Source organism: Lagopus leucura, unplaced genomic scaffold (assembly GCF_019238085.1).
Source record: "Lagopus leucura isolate 7727_CA_CO unplaced genomic scaffold, USGS_WTPT01 Super-Scaffold_73, whole genome shotgun sequence".
NCBI lineage: Eukaryota > Metazoa > Chordata > Aves > Galliformes > Phasianidae > Lagopus > Lagopus leucura.
Genome location: NW_024962252.1, coordinates 73406849 through 73427204, shown reverse-complemented (window position 1 = coordinate 73427204; position 20356 = coordinate 73406849). Strand labels below are relative to the sequence as shown.

The 20356-nt window shown below is 53.8% G+C and overlaps 2 protein-coding genes across 3 annotated transcripts; one reads left to right on the top strand and one right to left on the bottom strand.

Moving 5' to 3' along the window:
• The first annotated feature begins 276 nt into the window (after positions 1–276).
• Positions 277–6034, top strand: TCTE1 (t-complex-associated-testis-expressed 1). 2 transcript variants are annotated; one of them, XM_042895012.1, is made up of 5 exons: positions 277–581; positions 1390–1958; positions 2163–2612; positions 4660–4867; positions 5891–6034. In XM_042895012.1, the coding sequence occupies exons 1-4, from the start codon at positions 404–406 to the stop codon at positions 4834–4836; spliced, it is 1374 nt and encodes a 457-aa protein (XP_042750946.1). In that variant the 5' UTR covers positions 277–403; the 3' UTR covers positions 4837–4867; positions 5891–6034. The 2 variants fall into 2 exon arrangements, with proteins under 2 accessions (XP_042750946.1, XP_042750938.1); XM_042895004.1 differs by lacking the exon at positions 5891–6034 and having other exon boundaries at positions 4660–5158.
• TMEM151B (transmembrane protein 151B) lies at positions 5043–19262 on the bottom strand. Its single transcript, XM_042894993.1, has 2 exons — positions 19173–19262; positions 5043–13770 (listed from the first exon to the last, which is right to left on the bottom strand). The coding sequence occupies exons 1-2, from the start codon at positions 19260–19262 to the stop codon at positions 12334–12336; spliced, it is 1527 nt and encodes a 508-aa protein (XP_042750927.1). The 3' UTR covers positions 5043–12333.
• Between the last annotated feature and the right edge of the window lie 1094 nt (positions 19263–20356).

Sequence of the window (20356 nt, the reverse complement as noted above, 5' to 3'; positions counted from 1 at the left end):
CCCCTTTTTCTTTTGTTTTAAACCCATCCTGACAGCTTTGCCTATTTCTTTTCTGGAACAGACAGCAAGCAATCAATTCTTGTCCATCCTCTTCAACAACATTTGAATTAATGCCACCTTATAACCTGTTCATTCCATGCAGTATCTAAAGACCTCTTTGTGCAAGGTACTGCATAAAGATAAGCTGTTTTGTTGTGGTGCTCCAGGTGCAAGCAAAGAAGCAGAAGGGCTGGCTGAAACTGTATGATGAAATAGCACAAGCAGAGCACCGTTATGGCCGGCCTCCATCTAAGGTTGCCTTTTTCTTAATCAGGCAGCCTGGCTGGAAAGCACAGTGGTGTTTTCCTGATCCCGAGCCATTTTCCTTGTGCTTCTGCTGAAGGAGAAGCGGGCCCTGAGCAGGATGCAGCAGGCAGCAGGTGGCAGGGGCAGAGCCATCCCCTCTCTGCGTCCCTCCCAAAGCAGGCTCATGGCTGACTCGTACTGCATGCACCGCATCGTCGAGGATCCCGAGTGGTGCCTCATCACTGTCCCCCCACTCACTGAGCTCTGCCTGCAGCACATCGTCCAGAATTTCACAAGTAAGCATGGTGGGGAGTGCTGGTTTTTTGGGAAGCGGAGGGGCAGCGAGGCAGGTATAGGCAGCTGGAAGGCGCAGTGTGGTACCCAGCCCTGCCAAAGGAGCAGATGGGGAAAAATATCTCCTCAGGCAGCTAGTTAGACAAACTGCTTAGTTGCTAAGTGTGTACTTGTATGCTACAGGGATGGCTTTCGTCTTCCGGGCTGCTATCCAGGACGTGACTCTACCCTAACCTTGTCCTGTGGCTTCTTTTTCCTGCTGGACTCAGCTTGGCTGCAAGCAGGGCTCTGAAGTCGCTGGTTCCTGGGTCATGCATTACAGCAGCAAACAAGGATGCAGCCCCATCGTGCCAAGTGCTTATAAAGAGATGCAGAAATACTTCCATCTCAGAATACATGTGCTCACAGCTTCAGGCTTCCTCCACAGCCCTTGGTGGGGACGTGACAAGTTCTATCCTCAGGCAGCAAATGTGCTTTTGAAGCAGGTGCGTAGATGAAGCATAGTATAATATAAAAAGCACGTCTCATCTGGAACTGCCTGGGAGAGGGAAAAGAAAGGGACAACTCATCACTCAGTAGAGCAGCAACAAGGATCAAAGACAGGACTAACGATGTATCCATGCTGGGACTGTAACTACATACATGCACAAAAAAAGAAAAAAAGAGTAATTTTTTGCCAGCTTAGCTCCCTGCACCATCTGCCGGATACTGAGAGGTGAATCAGCATCAGCAGGGGGCCTAGGCAGAACTGCAGGGCCACCCCTAGTTCCACAGCCCAGACCAACCTCTCCTCCTCTCCGTTCCCTCCAGACAACCCTGTTTTAGATCGTCTTCCACCTGAGGACCAAAGGAAGGTGCTGGCCAGGCTTCCCACAGGCCTTCCACTCACTGTCACTGCCAACCTTGTAAGTGATGAGGGCTACTGGAAGAGGTGCTGCACCGACCGCTGGCAAGTGTGTGACGTCTCCAACCATGGAGGCAGCTGGAAGCGGATGTTCTTTGAACGTCACCTGGAAAACATCCTGAAATGCTTTGTCCCCAACACCACAGACCCTGACCAGGTCCTGGAGCTCATCCCGCTCTGCAGAGACTATGTGCAGAAACTGGAGGTTGATCAGTTCCTGCCACCAGTGCAGGAGGATCAAAAGGAAGAGACAGATGACCTTTCTGATTCAGGGAGTGATTTGGGGTTTGGTGAGGTCTGCATTCATCACTATGACCTGGGAGCCCTCGTTCCTGCTCTCCCTCTCCTTGAAGAGCTTAATCTTACTTACGGAGTGAAGGATTGTGGCATGAACTTTGAGTGGAACCTCTTTAAGTTCACCTACCAGGACTGCTGCAACCTGGCTGCTGCCGTGAAGATGTGTCACAACTTGAAGGTAACATATCCCAAAATGAACCTGTCTTCCTCAGCTCAATCTTGAAATTGCCTAGAGGAAGAAACCCAGGGGCAAGTTTTGCTTGCTGTCACACCCTGACCTTTTTAAAGGGAAGTGAATCCTATCTCTGCTGATCCAGGGGCTCGAGGGGTTGTGCAAAGGCCATCCCAAAGCACTGGTTGTTTTTCTGTCCTTTACCCTCAGATTTTCAAGCTGACACGCAGCAACGTGGATGATGACAAGACCAGGCTGCTGGTCCGCAACTTGCTGGATCACCCCTCCTTGGTGGAGCTGGACTTATCCCACAACCTCATCAGAGACAAGGGGGCACGAGCTGTCAGCAAGCTGATCAACTGCAGCAAGTTAGAAATCCTCCATCTGTGTAACAACCAGATCTGTAATGAGGGTGCCCAGGCTCTGGCCCAAGCGCTGGCAAAGAACTGCACCCTGACCTCCCTGAATCTGCGCCTCAACCACGTGGAGGACGAGGGCGGGGAGGCTATGGGCTGTGCTCTGCTGACCAACACCACCCTGAAGTCCCTCCACCTGGGAGGCAACAGCCTGGCAGAGCCGACAGCTGTGGTTTTCTCCCAGGTCCTCACTCACAACTCCACCCTGACATGTATCAACTTCTCGTGCAACCCCATCGGGCCGGTAAGAGAAGCACTTTCTCCGGGCAGCTTGGCATCCTGCATGGATGATGGTTTGATGTCTGAATGTGGTCCTGGGCAAGCTCATGGGGACCCTGCTTAAGCAGAGGGTTGGACCGGGTGACCTCTATAGGTCCCTACCATCCTCATCCATCCTGAGATTCTGTTGCAAAGCAAATGCTGAGCCTGATCTTCCTCCAAGCCATGGGGCGAATGTATCCCTTGCTATCTGCAGTCTTGCTGTGATAACAATCAGCTGGAAGCAGTGAATAGACAACAGTAGACAGGAGGATGGAGGTTTTCCATGGTGACACACATTTGTATTACTCACAACATGTTTTTATGGGGCTCTCAGGCAGGAGCTGGCTTTGGCTTCTGGGCAGAGGGGCTTTCCCCATGAGAAACCAAAATCCAGGCTGTGTGCTTGGGAAAATCACAGTCTGTTTACCCACGTGGGAGTAGATGAAAACGATAGATGGCACGAGATGAGCACCTCATTTGTACCCTCATTTGCACTTTGAATCTGCTGTACCCTCTGGCACGCAGCAGAGCACAGTTTCACCCTTCCCAGAATCTCTCCTGTCCATTACACACTCAGAGGAGATTGTTAGAAAACTGACTCTGTTGTTGAGCCCCTTTAATTCACCCCACAGCTCTGGAGCAGTGCAGTAGCTCTGAAGTGTCACATCTGGATTCTTATATGTGGCTCCTGAGCCATACGCTCTCATTTTGCAGGCAGAGGAGCTGCTGCAGATCCTACTGTATCCCTAAGAGCTGCAGTGTGCACCATGCCCACAAAGCAGACCATTTCTCTTCTGCTGATGAACTTCAGAAATCTGAAACTGGACAGCTAAATTCAATCATGCCGGTTCTCAAACTTTCTGTGCTGCTTCAATTTTTCTCACTGTCACAATAAAGAGACAGCAAGACCAGCTGTCCCTGCTGGCAGGAATATCGGCATCATTATGTTTGACAATGGCTTTAAAAGGATTTGATGGCAGAAAACCTTTTGTGAGATCTCATTTTCTTTTGTTCTGGACATGGAAAACTGCTGGAGTGTAACGATACAAAGGGACATGGGATGGAAAGGATTAGAAGGGTTTTTGCTTTGTAAATAATAATCTTTGTGGTTAGCATCTTCCATTTGATGAGCTTTTTCAGAACCCACTTGTGAAGTGTTTTTATCTTTATTTTATATATAGGGAAATGGGAATCTCTGTGAGGAATGCATCAAATTCTGACCTCTGTATTCCTTTAAGAAGAGGCTTCTCTCTTTTCTCACGTTCTGTCCTTTAGCAAAAGGTCTAACAGTCAACGTGCTGAGGAGAGGACTGCCTGCACAGCAGAGATGGGGTCAGGGCATGTGTTGGGCACCTGAAAGAGATGAGCTGTGGGAAACAAATGTCAGATTGCTGCATACCTGAAGACAATGCTTCAGGCAAGGGAAGGAAATGCAAGGTGTGCTGCCTCCCTACAGCTGTCTACATTGGAACAGTTTGGAGCAGGCTGCCCAGAGAGGTTGTGGGTGCCCATCCCTGGAGGTACTTAAGGCCAGGTTGGATTGGGCCCTGGGCTGGTGGGTAGCAGCCCTGCCCATGGCAGGGGTTGGAACTGGATAGGCTTCAAGATCTCTTCCAACTCAAGCCATTTTATGATTTTATGAATCTGCATTGCATTGTCTGACCCATGCAGCATTAATTGTGTGAGATGTTCCCCCACAAAAGCCAGCCCTGCCCAGGAAATGGCACCCAAGGGAGATGAGCAATGCATCTAATCCCACTGCTGCTCATCCCTACCCAGCAGGGTGCTGGAGACTGAGGGGCAGGGCAGCGCAGACTCCTCACAGGTTATCCTCTGCCCATGCCATTACCCAGCCTGAGCTTGAGGACTCCTGACACGATACCCAGAGGGAGTCATTAGCATGTGTCATATCACTGTGTGCTGCATAAGGCTACACTCCTTCCACGTCCCTCTCTAGTGAGCTACGTTTCAGGCTTGGGAGAAGCCTTAGGCACTTTTGTCACTGACGGGCTCTTTCTCACCTGCTGCAGGATGGTGGGAAGCAGCTGCTGGAAGGGCTCAGGTGTAACCAGACCCTGACTGAGTTTGATCTCCGCCTGGCAGAGGTGGGCGAGGAGAGCGAGTACCTCATCAGCCAAATGCTGTGGGCCAACAGGGATGCTGCCCGCCTGCAGCCTCTGCTGCAGCAGCCTGCTGAGCCTCTCTGACCGGACAGCTGCAGCAAGCAAGGAACTGAAGGTATTACTGACTGCTCACATAGTGTCTGGAATAACCAACCTACCCCTGCACGCGTGGTGGCAGGAGGCTTCCAGCACCCTAATCCAACCCCTGCCCTCAGGGCAACACAAGGGTTTGGGTCTTTCCCAGCTCTGAGCGACCCCACACCCACAGACCCACTGCTGACAGCCGCTTCCATGAGTCATCTGAAACTTTTATTACACCGATTTGGTTTACAATCTTTGTACTTTGATATTTCCAACAAAAAAGGCAACATTGTGATATACTGTTTGTACATATATAGAGAGACGGACAGAGCTAGATCATATTGACATAGTTGAAGAGTAAAAACTGTTCCCAGTGCTCACAAAATAATTTGTTCACCGTGTACCCGCTTGTGCCTTGCTCTGCCTGATGGACACAGGCCACCCGCTTGATGCCATCCATGGCCATATAGATCAGAAAGGATCGAGTGTGAGGCTGTCCCCGCTGCCAGCAGCCACACAGAGGGGCCCTGCGGGTCACCCCAGAGCCCTTGCAGAGTATTGTAGTGCCTTTCTGAACCGTTTGTGGATGCTTCAGAGGCTACATCTGCAAGAAAATACAGCCAGGGGCAGTTGCTGCGAAACCTTCCCACCCGGGCTCCTCCAACTACTTGTTGTTACATCCTCGAAACCGAGGTATTGAATAGATTTATTTGCATTTACAAAATATTTCCACTGAATGACACACCTGAATGAGATGAGAACTCGTGTTCAGGAACAGCAGAAAAGACGACCCAGGTCAGCTTCAGGCTGAAGGAGCAGCTCTAGCAGTGAGGGTGGGTTGGGGGCTTAATGGGAGTGTCTGGCCCTGGGAAAGCCCACAGGTAGCTCCAGATACAGGACCATGCTGGACAGCCAGTTGTGTGATGAAGGCTGATGCCAGGAGGGCAGGGATGGGATGGCGCACGCACTGGCCAGCACAGCCACTGAGGAGCAAGGGTGGAAAGAAAAGGGCTTGTGAAAGATGCAACACCTGAAAAAACGTTGACTTGCTTTCCAGAATGCTCTCGGCTCCTTTTGCTGCACACAGCCAAGACTGCCAGCACCACCTAACCACCATCCAAGCATGCTCCTGGGCTGTGTGCCTCCTCTGTACTGCTTGGACACGACAAGAGACCAGCAGCCTATTACCGCCAGTGTGCGAGGCTTCAAATTATGGATGAATTGGTAACAATTAAAGCCCCTACAGCTGATAGCACCAGCAGTTTCTCTGTGTGATGCTGCCATTGCTGTTGGGTCACTCGTCACCTTCAGGCTGGATTACAGGTGCGAGCAGCACCAGCCGCAGGTACCCATGCAGGCTGGGAGCATCCAGCCCATGGGACATATGTGGGTCTGCGTCAGACTGATGGGGGGATGGAGGAGGAGGCAGAGGAATGATAGAGGTGCCGGGGGCTGGCTGGCAGTCACAGCAGATGGTGAGCCGTGCTTCGTGCAGGCAGGGTGAGGAGCCGGTGGCGGCTTCCTGAGCCTCTTGGCTTCCGCTCACAGCAATGGAGGTTTGCAAGGTGTCGTACTGGCATATGTTGCCAACAGGATGGCAGGCTGCTTTCAGGCACCAGCTGGGGGTGGAGGAGCAGGAGGATGCGTGGGGATTGGTACTGCACTCAGCATCCCTTTGCTTCGGCAGGGCTGGATTTGTCTGTGTTGAATTCCATCCCTGCCTGTCGCCTACATGCTGGCCATAAGCACAGCCAGCCACGGTGTTGCTGAGTGGTATTCAGATACAGGGGAGGGAGAAGGGGACTGTGCCTGACCTATGGAATGGTGTAGTAGAGCCAGCTGTGTCTCCTGACAGAGGGGACATAGCCCAATCCCTCTTCTGGTGACAGTGGAGAGGGCTGAGGCCTGAACTGGTGTGTCTGGGTAGATGGAAGCAGCACAGAGCCAGGCTTCACATCAACCTCCCTGGGCAGAGGGGACAGCAGAGATGTGAAGCGAATCCTCCCTGCAAGCTGTGCCCGAAATAGCCAGCCCTATCACATCCCTGTCCCTGGCCATGATGGATTAGCCTCTCCCAGGCACAAGGCAATTTATTCATTAGTGACATTTACACCTTGTGGCTGCATTATCCATTGCGGTTTGTGACACGTGCTCCAGCTGTCAGTGCTGGTCCTGGAGGCAGCAGTGTTGCTCTGACGACACAGTGAGGCCCTGCCTGGGCACCTCAGCTGGGAAAAGCCTCCTCCATCCAATGTGTCTTCAGGCAGGAAGGGCTTACCCTGAAAGTCCACTTTGCCCCAGGTCTTCTCCATCCTTGACCCAAAACACAGCTGCTGCAGTATAGCAGCCTCCTGCCCTGCCTTGCCTCATGTCTCCCACAGAAATCCCCACATCCGCAAAGCCTCTGACAGCTGCTCTCAGTCAGCCTCTGTGGGCACAGGGCATGTAAGTGGTGCTCAGCGAGCAATGCTCGAGGCAGTGCAGCCAGACTGGCAGGTTGTCCATAGGTTGCCCTATGCTTGAGGTCACTACGAGTCCACTGACATCTCCCAGGAGAGGACTGGAATGGTGTGAGCTCATGGCCCAGAAGGAGCTGATGGAAGAGGGGCGATTTGGGAGCTTGGAGTAATGCTAGTTTTTGCATTGGATTTGAGGAGGGTGAGAAGAGCTGGAGAGCATTGGGCAGGGAGCAGATCCAACAGCTCTCTCCTCTCAGCCAGCCAGCAAGGGATTAGCTTCATCTCAAACACAGCTTGTTCCATGCTTTTATCCCTGCTCTCTGCCAGTCACTGCAGCAAATGTGACACTTTGCACCATCTTCTTGCAAAAACCAGGTCAGGAGTTTCCTCTCACAGATCATTAAGCAATGCCCTGCCACGCTGCAACCCACTCTCTACAGGACTGAAGGGGACATACCAGACCAAAGCCGCCAACACATCCAGACTTACCCTTGGAGGTGCACCCAAATAACAGCCAACCACTTCTCCTCGTGCTGAACCAGAGGGATGTCTGCTTTCAACTGACACCCTCTCTGCATGTGCTCTGGAGATGTGCACAGACTTAGGAGTGGGTCTTCCAAACCTTTTCACCCCGACAGGGTTCGTGGGCTGCCACCCAAAGTCTGAACTCATGGCATGCCGGCTGACAGCACTGTTAATGGATATTTGGATGGTGGGACTGATATAAAACACTAAGTCATCTCAACACATTCTAGCTAGGCTTTTTTCTTTCACTAATGTAAGTAGCTAAGATTGCAGAAGCAGCTTGCACTGATGGAGAGTGAAAGAACCTCGTGTCTGTGTGTGAAGTTACTTTGCTCTATGAAGTCCACTACATTATAACCACAGCAGGCAATGCATCCACTTGCAAAGTTCAAAGGATTGGAGAGGCTTCAGGATGGGCACTGATTTCTCATGAGCTTCATTTCCCTAGAAGTTGGAGGTTTACAAAAAAACAACCAAACAAAAGGCCCCAACAAAAACAGTCTCCACTGGAAAGAGGGGAGGAATAAAAGCCGGTTAGCTTTCCAGCAGCAGCTGTGCTTATTCTCAGTGCTGGATGAACATGCTGCATACTGTCATGGGCTCCTCAAAACTCGGCAGTACCTGGAAGTGTTGCATAGGTTAGTGATGCATCTGACAGTAGAGCCTGGTTGTGGGCTGCAGGAAGAGGAGCTTGCTGAACTCCACAAGGAAACTGTCCTTCCCCAGGTGAGACAGATGGTGTGAAGAGGGAAGGAAGAAGGGGAGGCCATGAGTCTTGCAGGTTCAGTTCTGTCCTTGGAACTTCGTTTCCCTTTGCATGTAGAAAGGCTGCAGTCCTGTGGGAGAAGTCTCCTCTCCCATTACAGCATAGGTCACTTTTCTCATTAGCTGGCTTTTGAGGGAGTAAACAAGATCACAACCATGAGTGTAATGTTTCCCTTCATGGAGCAGCTGTGATGGAGGCAGCAAAGCAGAACAATTCAACCCATTGCTTGAAAGACAGTAGAAATTCAACATCCATTCATGTTGGCCAAGTCCCAGTGTGAGCTCTGTGCTTCAAAGCAACACTGCAACAGCACAGTTTGTCTGGATTCAAGGACAGATCACTCTGAAGAGTTGCTAAGCCATGCTCGCACTGGCATAGCACCACGGGCTTCAAGAAAGTTACACTAGGAATGAATGCAGCCTATGTATGTCTATCTGAAATGTGACTGAACGCCTTTCTCATTTTTCCAGAACACCCATGGAAACAAGAACCCTGAGTGGGCTCATCCCTAAGCCTTTAATGGGCTCCCAGGCCCTACAGCCTTCAGTCCCCAGGTATACCTGGCTCAGTGGAAATTATAGGCCCACATGCAAGGCAGGAGGCAGTGTTACCAAACAGAGCTAACATCTAAACCGTAACCCATTTCTGTGACAATACGGATCCAAATCGCTCTCGTAGAGACCCATCTTCATATTCACACAGACCTCATTGTAACCACTGAATATACATGAAACATGATTAGAAGCCCATGCCACAAGTTGAGAATTACAGTTCTTTGGTAGCACGACTTCTCAGTGCTATTGCCATGTCTCGGAAATGTACCCTACAGATGCTGCAGCAGAGTAGGAGCACATTGCAGCAATTTTGCCCTGCTGGAAGTAAGGCAGCATCCTGGTGAAATTAGACAGCAGTACCAAAGCCATAATTGGAAAGGCTGGAAGGAATGCTTAAAAGGTATTCTTCTTTCCACAAGCTAATCAGCAGGCAATGATTTACTGCCATCACATGCTACCTAACTTTCTTAAAATTCCTCTTAATAAGCCTCATCCTGTAGTCTCCTCCACACAGGCATCCACAAACAGCACTGGAGCCTCTCGAGCATGAATGGAGAAAGCCACCAAAGAGGGCAGAGGTGTGCTGGACGCTATCTGAGAAATTTCTAGTGTGTGCTGAAAGAGATAAATGGGTGGTGATGTGCCTTGGAGGTCAGCTAACCCAGAGCTCCTCGCTTGCTCATTCTTTCTTTAGTTCATGAAAGCTGGAGAGCTTCTGGCAGCTACACTGGAAGCAAAAGGAAACGCCAAACAGTGCAAATACATTTTCCAGCCTTGTGACAGGGTAGAAGAGCTCTCTTCTAGGGACATGTCAGCAATGTGAAGTGCCAGGACAAGGAGCTGGCAGCGCTCCCACCTCCCCCATCCCAGTGTAAGAGGAAAACTGCGGGCAAGTGCAACCTGAGTCTGATTCCTAGCCCATGGAAAGCTGCAAGGGGTCAATGGCATATTGAAAACATCAAAGCCTTCTAGAGTGTGGGGCACTCTGCTCCTGGAAGAACCTCATGAAGAAGCCCAGAGAGAGCCAGGGACCAGCAGAACTCTAAAGGGCAGGGCACAGTCCCTCTTCAGAGGACTTTTTGTGCCCTAGGGAAACTAAAATGCCTGCCAAACCTTTGCTGAATCCATCTGTCCAAGGCAACTTGGGGGCTAGCTATACTGCAGCCTGATTTAAGCAATGTGTGGAAGATTTCAAAGAGACTATATTGGAAAGGACACAAATTCCTCACTAGTGACCCAGTGCAGCTCCACTGATTGAACGTCTCCTGATTCACCAGGACATAAAAGCCCATGCACACTGTGAGGACACTCAGCACTGGCTTGGGCTTGCATTATGCCCTTGGAAAAAGAAGCACAAGCACCTAGCGAGCCATGGGCCAATCACTGAGCACAGAAATCCCAGGGCAGTGAGTGGGGTGGTATCCACTTCCACCCAGTCTGAATTTGTGCCAATAATACCAGGAACAAAAAGCAGAGGAGGATGTGCCCACACCAGAGAGCTAGTGCTTCCAGGTTCTTATGGAGGCCCTCTTATTTCAGACATCTATGTCTGGTTGTTAAAATAAGGGTAGGTTACAAGACAGAAGCATAACAGAGTAAGATTTTAAGAGATTTTCTGTTCAAACCACTGTTGTTTGGAGCATAGCCCTTGAGATCCAGGAGGACAAACTGACTTGAAGGGCAAGAGATACTGTCCAGGGCACACCAGCACGAACAGCGGAAAAGAACCGCTCTGGAGGCAAAGCCTTACAGATCCTAAGGATGTGATCTCTCAAAGCTTGTCTTTGTATCCTACAGAGATGTGATACATGTTAGAGAAGGATCCTGCAATAGGTCAGTTTCATCACTGGAGATGATTCTCTAACATGGGCTGATCTGGTGGAACAAGACATCTTCACCCAAGACTCCATGACCTGTAGGTGAAGCAATGCAGCATGGCTGAAAAAACAGATCCTTTGTTAATGCCTTGCTGGTTTACTTCTGACAGTGTGAATGTCCAAATGACCACAAGCTAATGGACTTGCTCTTGCAATCCATGACACATTGCTCTTGGCCATCACCTGCCCAGGTGGATGAAGGAAGTGTGATGAGCCTGAGGAAGAGGGCTGTCTTTGCTCCCCATGTCCCCAGTCTGGGGTTCCCAACGCTCCAGTGTGTTTTTGCATTTCTCCCTCCCTGCCCCTTAGAATTTCCTGCCAAAACCATGCTGCCAGAAGATTGCAGCTTGGAATGCAGCCAGAAACCAGCCTAATTTTGTGCAAAATTCCCTCTTGCAAACATGCACCACCCTGCTGGTCTACTATCAATAGCTGATCTGCAGCTGAACTGGCCAGAGCCTTCCTTGATGCACGTCTAAAGCTACTGGGGGTACAATGGGACCTCCACCAATTGACATGCCAACTTGACATCCACGCGCTGCTGTCCCAGTGCCATCCCTTCCCCTTCCCCAGCTCACAGGGACCTCTCACTCTCCTTCCAGCTGAGCCCTCCTCCAGTCAGCAGATCAGCGTTGCCGCACTCCATTCCACCTGGAGGCACCCAGGGCTGCCTGTCCGTGGCTATCCCAAACAGGCAGTCTTTTACCCAGGGGATGCTGACACTCAGAGTGCCAAAGCTTTCTAAGGAGCTGTACCTGGTGTCCTCCAGAGGTGATGCCTTTCCCAGCGAGAGCATGTAACAGTCGGAGCATGGTCTAAAAAACAAACGGGGAGGGTGGGGTACAAGCTGGGGGTCAGGCGAAGCTGGATTTGTGGTGCTCAGCCTTCTCTCTAAGCTGTCGGTCAGTGCCCCCACCCTGGGTCTGGCTGCAGCAGGGGGAGGAGGGCAGCGAGGTGCAGCAGGGTCTGTCTGCTGGTTGCTGCTTCCTCCAAGCACACGCCAGCCTGGGGATGGAACACCCACTGCAGCACCCCCTCCCGTGCCAGGCCTGTCTTTTTCTTCCTCGCTCTGGATCTTGATGCTGTGAATTACGGTTTTAGGATGATTTTTTTTTTTTTTTTTTTTTTTGCATGTGGTGGTCAATCCAGAGTTCTGTGCCAGGCCAGGGAAGCGCCATCACTCACCCCTCCAGAGGTCGGAGCCACTGCTCCATCCCACCTCTTCCTCCTGGGCCACCTCCCTCCCCAGTGCTCCTCTCTCAAACCCCGCGCTGGCTCAGGCCAGGCCCTCGGCAATGAGATCCCACTGCCCTCCGCCTTCACAGTGAGGTCTCCACACAGGACCCGTTGCGGTGGAGGTGACGGTGGTCGTGGTTCAGGCAGCCTTCATTGCGGTGCACAATGAGGATGGGGAAGTAGAGGGCGTCCTGATAAGGAGGGGGGTCTTCCTCCTCCACCGTCACTTGGCTGGAGAGGCGGGTCTGCTCCGTGGGGCAGCTCTGCTCATTCAGGCTCCCGCTCCGGCTCTGCCAGAGGCAGCTGCGCCGTGAGCCGTACAGGCGGCCCAGCGAGAAGCGACTGCTGCTGAAGGGGATGCGGGGGCTGCCGTTGCAGATGCTCAGGGCGCTGCGGGAGAAGATGGAAGAGCTGCTTATAGTCCTGTGGCACCGCTCGCAGTTCTGCCGGTAGCCCCCGTAGCGGCACGCGGAGTAGCTGGTGCAGCCGGACAACCCCACCAAGTCCATCAGGACGGCTTCCGAGTAGCTGGGCACCAGCTGCTGGTTGGATCGGATGTGCCACTCCAGCTCGGTGCTGTCCACCGTGTTGACGCGGGGCATCCTCCGGCAGAAGGAGCGCTCCTCAGCCGGTGTCACCGCCACGTAGTCAAACCCAAAGAGTTTCTCCACGTGGTAATGGACGTAGGAAGTGCGGTACTCATTTAGCACCCGCAGGGGCCAGGATAGGGTCAGCAGAGCAGCCACCCAGAAAACATAGTGGGATACGTACCAAGGCAGGTTGTCTGGGTCGGAAAAGGCCACCATGTATTCCTTGAAGTCCACGTTTTTGAGGTGCATCCCCTCCCTGGCCTCCATATAGTCATCCAGGCCCTCGTTCTCGGTGAAGAAGCGGGCCCGCTGGGTCAGGTAGGAGTTCTCTGACTCCACGTTGGCAAAGCTGAAACACTTGGTGAAGCGGAGCCGTGTGGCTGGGTAGCTCTCCAAATCAATGAGGTCCTTGGAGATGTCCTTGACTCCACAGTTGGAATAATCAAACTCGGCCTCTGCCACGTGGGTGTTGACCCGCTCGTGATACACTTGGGTGGTGGTGTAGGCATCCCCATTACGATAGCGGGTCACCTGCCGGGTCCTCCGGACATAGTGGTAGCTGATGGCCTTCCACCAGATGCACGGGGTCGCCTGCTGCATCCGCTGCACTCGCTCGTGCACGCTTTCCACATCCACTTTGTACTGCAGCTCGTTGCGGGTGTAGCAGTGCCAGCACTCCACCAAGTATACCACGTAGAGCATCACCAGGAAGGCCAGTGGGATGTAGACGTAGCCATTGGAACAGGGGCTGTCGTGGTACATCATGGACTTGCCCTTGTAGGCACTGTCAAAGGTCAGCCGGGTCACCTTGGTGACGTGGCACCACGTCATGGCTCCCATGCAGCCATACATCAGCAGTGACAGCAGCAGGCATTTCCAGTGGGACTCTCGGCACAGCGACTTGCTGAGAGACTGCTTCACCGGCCGCTGCTGCTCCAGAGGGCCAGGAGAAGGGGAGAGAGAACAAGAGGAGAGGTCAGTAGGCTGGAGGGACAAGAGGAAGGCAAGCAGGCAGCAGGATGCCATGGGAAACAGATGTCAAGCACAGCAAGATGGAAGCTCGTGGATCTCCTCTGCATGCCCCAGCTTTCTGCACCAGTCCCACCAATGCAGCCAGCTCCAATGATGGCTCCTCTCCTCCAAACACCACACTGAACCTCATCCCACTATGTCTGCGTCCCCTTGCACACAAGTCCCCTTTTCCCAATCACTACTCAGTTCAAGTTGCTCCTGCTAGGTCAGCACAAGTGGTCTGGAGCACCTACAGCACAGAGACCTTTGCAGCAGGGAAGGCTTCTGGCCATAGTGATCTTCACTACACCACTTAGCAGCCCAGAGGCTCCAAAGTGCTTCTGAAATGCTTCAGAAACAACACAAACCGGTGGCTGACTGAAGTGCAGCCACCTCTGGATAGAGAGAAGGCAGTATTGAATAGCATCCTAAAAGATGCTCGGACTGGAAGTGAGGAACACCCCACAGACCTGCAACAGCTCGGAGAAGCGAGACATAAGGGCATGGCTGGCAGCAAATTGTGTGCACTGGGTTTTGAGTGAGAAAGCCCATCTTTACAGAAAAACTGCTCTCAGGTCTACAGCGATTATTAAAGGTCAGGATTTCAGCAATAGCACTTCTTAAAGTGATTGCACTGGTGCATTCACAAAGACCTGTGAAATCCCCCTACCTAAGGAAACATCTGACACATTCTCCAATATCCTGAAGTTTTGAATATTGATCCATCATGTTGCTTGTTTGGTCAATGAGACTGACATTATCAAACCCAAAGAAATGACATGCAAAGAAGCAATTTACTTTCTCATACAAAAAGACTTTGTCCAGCATAGATGTCATCCAACACAGCAATCCCCAAAGGTATGTCCCGAAAGAGGTGATAAGAAGCCCAGCCTTGGGCACATGCCACAGATGTCAGCTTTCAGCTTTCAGCTTTGCCCATCTTCTCCAACTGCACGCAGCATGGATGGCTTCAGACACTCTTCTCTCTGTATGCCTTACTTATACCTTGAGCCCAGCTTCCCTCTGGATGTCAGTGGCTAAAGACATCAGAGCCATGCTGCCCTTTCCTGAGCTCACCTGCACCTTTGCATTACTGCCAGCTGTAATGTCACCATTCATGGCAACAATCCTCAAGCTTGGCACCATCCCTTCTCTGATCCTGGATTTGCCAGCAGGCTCACTGCAGAACCAGGGCAGGACTGAGGATATGTGGAACCCCTGCAGACTACGACTCCACAGTCCAGCCACTGTCCTCCTGTTTCCCAAGCCACTGGATGCCAGAAGCCTGTCATTTGAAGATCCCATAGAACTTAGTGGATTCCCACTGCCAGGAAGGATGAAGTCACTTTCACTCTTGGCATGAAAAATAACATTTTAGGAAGAACCAGAGATCACAGAGCACTGGCAGGCCTGGAAAAAGATCTAGACCTCTTATTTCCTCCATAAATTCCCCCTTCTCTCGTTGAAGAGCATCCCAGCCCTTACCTTGGTCCCCTGGAGCCCTACACACCAATCTTTCCTCCCTTATGGGACCACAGCCACAGTGAGCAGCACGACTGGCTCCAGCCCAACTCCAGCAGAGATTTCTCTCCTGGAGGGAGTGTGCTGTCCTTCCCTGCTGCCTGTCTGTCATGACTGGAGCAGGCAGCCATGCATCAAACGGATGCTGGCACCAGGAAGAGAACAATGGCACTTCCCTCTGGGGGGTCCCAACCTTTGGAGGCACTGAGACCTCACTCTGTGGTAACCTGCTGAGAGCAAGAGCTAGTGGCAGGGACACAGATCTGAGGAAAGCATGCAGACAGTCCTGCTCTGCAGGCAGCAGTGAGAACTGCAGGTAGCTCTGCCTGGGAGAATAGGCACCCTACACTCTTCCCAATGCAACCCCCAGCTACAGCAGCATCACATTGGGAAAGATGCGAACTGTGGGAAGAGAACCTGGAGCAGGGAGATGAAGCAGGGATACCTTGCAGAGCTGCCTGAGCTGTGTCCTGCTTTCTCAAACCTTCACTGCAGTCATGAGGGTCTCGGCCCTGACACAGCACAGCTCTCATGCCACCACTCCAGCAGCTGAAGATTTCCTCTGCCCCAGCTGCCTTCTGCCTTGCAAGCTGTCCCCAGCAGCAGCTGGTGCAGAGCCGGCTGCTGGTCTTGCTCAGCAGAAGGGCAATGTGGCCAGAGCCCTGCAGAGCTCCAGGCAGAGCGTGCTGCAGGTAGGGACCCAGGGCATGGCACCAGGAGGATGATGCAGCCACGGCTCGCTTCCAGGAACTATGTTAGCAGGGCTCTAGTCCACACAGTAGTCTCCTCCTAAGACTACGCAGCATTCAGACACTGCAGCGCTTTTACAGGGTCACACTAACCCCTGCTGTATGTTGTTTACATTCCCATTTTGTTCTAGGCTTTTGAGGTAAAATACATATGCATCAGTGGCACCGGTGGGGCTTCTGAAAGCCGAACAAGTGCCAATAAAGGGATACAACTACAGCAGAGATGGAGGAGGAGCCAGCTGCAGAGCCTAATCCTGGCTGGAAATGCAGCATCTCTGCTCTTCTCCAGGGCTGCACAGGGCTCATGGGAGCACGCAGCCAGCTCCAAGGCTTCCCCACAGAAGCTGCTGAATAAGGTCACCTCCTTGGGCTCTCACCCAACCTTGCAGAAGCCCAGAGCAGCAAATGAAAACATGAAGATGAGAAAGCTGGGGACAGGGAAATCCTTTCTGTCCCAGAATGGTGTCACTCATAGGAGCGCAGGCTGTGACATAAATGCCACAGTCGCCTGCTTGCTGCAGTCCGGTGGGATGAGGTGAAGGCCTGCCCTGCTCTGCTGCAAGCAGGGTATTCCCGTGTCACCATGAGCTACTTCCACTGCTCACACCTGAATTGGACAGGGGAGCAAATATGCTATGCAGGTGTACCCCAACACCTCTGCTGGAGAGAGAATGGAGTCAGCCCTGGCTGGGCCAACACCTCTGTGTGACCCCAACCAACCTCTCGCCTTCTCCAGTCCCACTGCACAACCTCCCCAATGCCTGCAAAAACCACCTTTCTCTGTTCATGTGTGTAAAGTGCATTTGGGAAGGGCAAGGGCAGGTGGATCCCGTGGGCCTCACACACAGTCTTCTGACATCACCCTGAGGTGAAAGAAGATGGATCCTTACGCCTGCAGCTGCTGCTTGGGGGAGGACAGGAAAGGATGGTGGGATGACTTATGAGCGGCCACAAATGAAACTGAAATGTCCACAATGCACAGGGCAGAAGCAGCATCCAAGAGGGGCCCATTGCTGAGCTGAGCTCTGTTGAGCATTTGCTGATACTGATACCTGGGGAATCCTTAATATCCCCCTCAAGGGGATAACCCTGCCCAAAACCCTGATGGCCAAGCACATAGCAGAAGTCCCTTTATTGCCCTTACCTCTGGGGTCCTGCAGCTCTGTTGAGCATTGAACAACACCAGAAGCGCTGCAGGACCCTGACACTTCTAAGACCTGCCACCATCCTCCTGTGCTCTGTGCAAACAATGGCCACTGCTGCTCAGAAGGATCCCAGCTGGGCCCAAATGACACCTCACCATCACAGCTCAGGAACCGCTTCCCTGGAAGCAGCAGCTGGTTCGGCCCAGGCTGGCAGTGCTGCCAACTGCAGAGGAAAAGGAGAAGCAGAATATCTAGGAGGCAGGGAACCCTGCCAGCAGTCAGCTCCTGCGACGGGCCCAAGGTCTCCATTTTACAATTGGAAGAGAACCAGTTCCCTCCATTGCATTCCATCTCAGCAGTAGGATGAGGGAATTTTTTAGCTTGTCCTCAGGCTGAAGAGCCTGTGTCTTGACATTTCATAACCTGATGGGTGGAAATGTGTTGCTGAGAGAGATTCAGTGCGGCGCTGCTAAGTGTAGGTGTATGCCTGTGATGCCAACAGGAAGCAAGTGCTTGGATGGAACAGCAGCTCCTCTACAGCTAGCTCTGGCTCACTGTGTGCCTTGCTGGGATGAGCCAAAGGGCCCTGGAGACTTACGGGGCTCCTAGGTACAGTGACCTGAGACATAGAGATAAGGCACCTTCAGACAGGACAGATCTCATTTCCCCTTTTCCAGACCCCAAACATCCATGTAAGGAGAAGATGCAGCCTCCCTCTCCCCATGGCAGCTCCATGGCAGTTGCTGACTGAGGGAAGCGAGCCCTTAGCCCCACGCATGCAGGTCACAGACTCCAGCCCTGCTGTCTGCTCCCACTGAGCACAACCACACTGACAACATGACTAGCAGCCACTGCAGAGCCAACACAGCCTGGTCCACCTTCTCATGACTGTGAGGCAGGGGATGCTGGAGGCCAAAGATTCTCACCCATGCTGCACTTGTGTCATCCAACCCAGCTCTTATGGTGGCACCTCTTGGAAGGCAACATGCTCCCTTGGACATAGCACTGGCAGGGCACAGGAGACAAGAGACCATGTCCAGGAGTGATACATGCATGTATTTGCCCTACTGAAGCACCATGCTGCTCAGGTTCTGTCTGGAGCCCCGGGGCTCAGGGGTTGTTGGACAGCAGCAGGAAACGGGAGCTGAGGAAGAGCCTCAGAGTACACTCTATGTGCACAGCTCCCCAGACCTTGAACTTCAGCATTCCTCTCCCACAGTTATTTATATCTAAATACACGACTGTGTATGTAGGACAACTCCACGCGCACGTATGTTCTCCCCAAGCCGAGGAGGCAGAGAACACGGCACTACGCAGCACCGCCAACCGCAGCTCCCGGCAGCAGCGGACGGCGATGCGCAGCCCCGCGCACCCCCACCGCGCTGCCCTTCGCCGCCTCCCGCAGGTGAGGAGCGCTCCGCTCTCCCTGCGATGCCGCTGCTCTCCAGGGACCGCGGTGGCCCCTAATCCCCATGGGAAGCCCGATCTGGGGGTGGGACAAAGAGGCTCACCCCGCTGCCGGCCGCGTCTTCCCCCGCATCCCCCCAAGGCAGGGGCGAGGAAGAGGGGGACTCGTTTTCCCAAGCACGGCCACCTCTCCCCACTGCAGCAAGCCAAAGCCTCGCGCTCTCCTTTTGTGACGGTCCACGTTCCTCCCCCCATCCCCGGCATTCACATCCAGGCTCCGTTCCCGTCTGCTGCGCTCCTTCCAGCCGCGCCGGGGCCGGGCCGGAGCGAGCGGGTGCGGGCGGCACCGCGGGGCAGCGGGGCCGCGGCAGGGGAGGGGGCTTCGGGGGTCCGTACCTGTGCGGGCACGGCGCGGCGCGGCTAGCGGCGGGGCGGTCAGCGAGCGCGCCATGCAAAGCCGGCCCCATGCAGACGGGTAGGGTGGTTGGGGGCACCTCACCTCCTCTCGGACCCCCTCCGCTTCCTCCGGCGGAACCGACGTGCTGCTGCCTCCTTCGCTGGCCGCGGCCGCCGAGGCCGGGGGGGACATGGCGGCGGCGGGGGCTCCCCGCTGGCGTCGCCTCCGGCTCCGGCCCGCAGCCGCATTATCCTGCCCGCCGCCGGGCGCTGCCTCCCCGGTCCCCGGGCGGGCGGCGGGGCGGGCGGCGCGGCGGCATAGCCGCACCGCGGCACGGCTCCAGCCGCGGCACGGCGGCAGCGCTCGCCGCCCGCCGGCCCCCGGCCCCGCCGCAGCGCAGCGGAGGGCGGGCGGAGCCGCGGTGGGAGGGACGCCGTAGAGGGGGACGGGGACAGAGATGGAGGGGGGCAGGGGGGGAGCGGCGGGTCACCTTGAGGAGGGGATGCGGGGAGCGCCGCACGGCCGCCCCGAGCCCCTGGGCAGCGGAGCCGCACGGGAGAGCCCCGCTGCCCGCCTCGCCGAGGGCCCCCGCTCCCGGTTGGGAACAGCGACGTGCGGGAGCTCTGGCTGCGTTTTGCCAGTTCCTGGGGATAACTTGGCTGGAGGTTGTCATGCGGCCAGCTGGCACTGCTGGCGCCGCCTAACAGATCCCGGATCGGGACTGGGAGACAGCAGCATCCTCAGGGGATGCACGCAGCGCAGGAAGGGCCCAGATCCAGATACTGCAGGTACAGACCTGCCTCCATGCCAGCCTTGGGAAATACGTGTCTGACTTTTCATAGAATCATAGAATCACAAAGGTTGGAAAAGATCTCTAAGATCATCTTGTCCAACCACCAACCCATCCCCACCATGCCCACTAACTGTGTCCCTCAGTGCCACATCTGTGCATTTCTTGAACACCTCCAGGGGCAGTGACTCCATAACCTGGATTTCCCCACATAAGCTGCAGAATTTGCTGGAAATTGCTTTACTTTTTGCAAGCTCTGAGGCTCAGCCTTGGGGCTGGGATGCGTGTTTTCTCTGCTGCCTAAGACAAGAAAGGAAACATCTGTAGGCCTCATGATCTCACTCGAGGAGACCTGGGAGAACTGCAGCCACTGCTTCCCGTGGGGACAGGTGTGGCAGCGGGGCGATGCTAGGGAGCTGCCTTCCAAAGAGGCTGGGATGGATTTCCTCTCTCCGTTCCCCTGTTTCCATGGGAACAGCAGCACGCAGGAACAGCC

Excerpts from the sequence above, each read along its gene's own strand:
- TCTE1 (XM_042895012.1), top strand. The coding sequence starts at position 404 with ATGCAGCAGGCAGCAGGTGGCAGGGGCAGAGCCATCCCCTCTCTGCGT. Across the intron at positions 582-1,389 it reads CATCGTCCAGAATTTCACAA|ACAACCCTGTTTTAGATCGT; the intron begins GTAAGCATGGTG and ends CGTTCCCTCCAG. Across the intron at positions 2,613-4,659 it reads CGTGCAACCCCATCGGGCCG|GATGGTGGGAAGCAGCTGCT; the intron begins GTAAGAGAAGCA and ends CACCTGCTGCAG.
- TMEM151B (XM_042894993.1), bottom strand. The coding sequence starts at position 19,262 with ATGTCCCCCCCGGCCTCGGCGGCCGCGGCCAGCGAAGGAGGCAGCAGC. Across the intron at positions 13,771-19,172 it reads CGGAGGGGGTCCGAGAGGAG|CAGCGGCCGGTGAAGCAGTC; the intron begins GTGAGGTGCCCC and ends CCTCTGGAGCAG.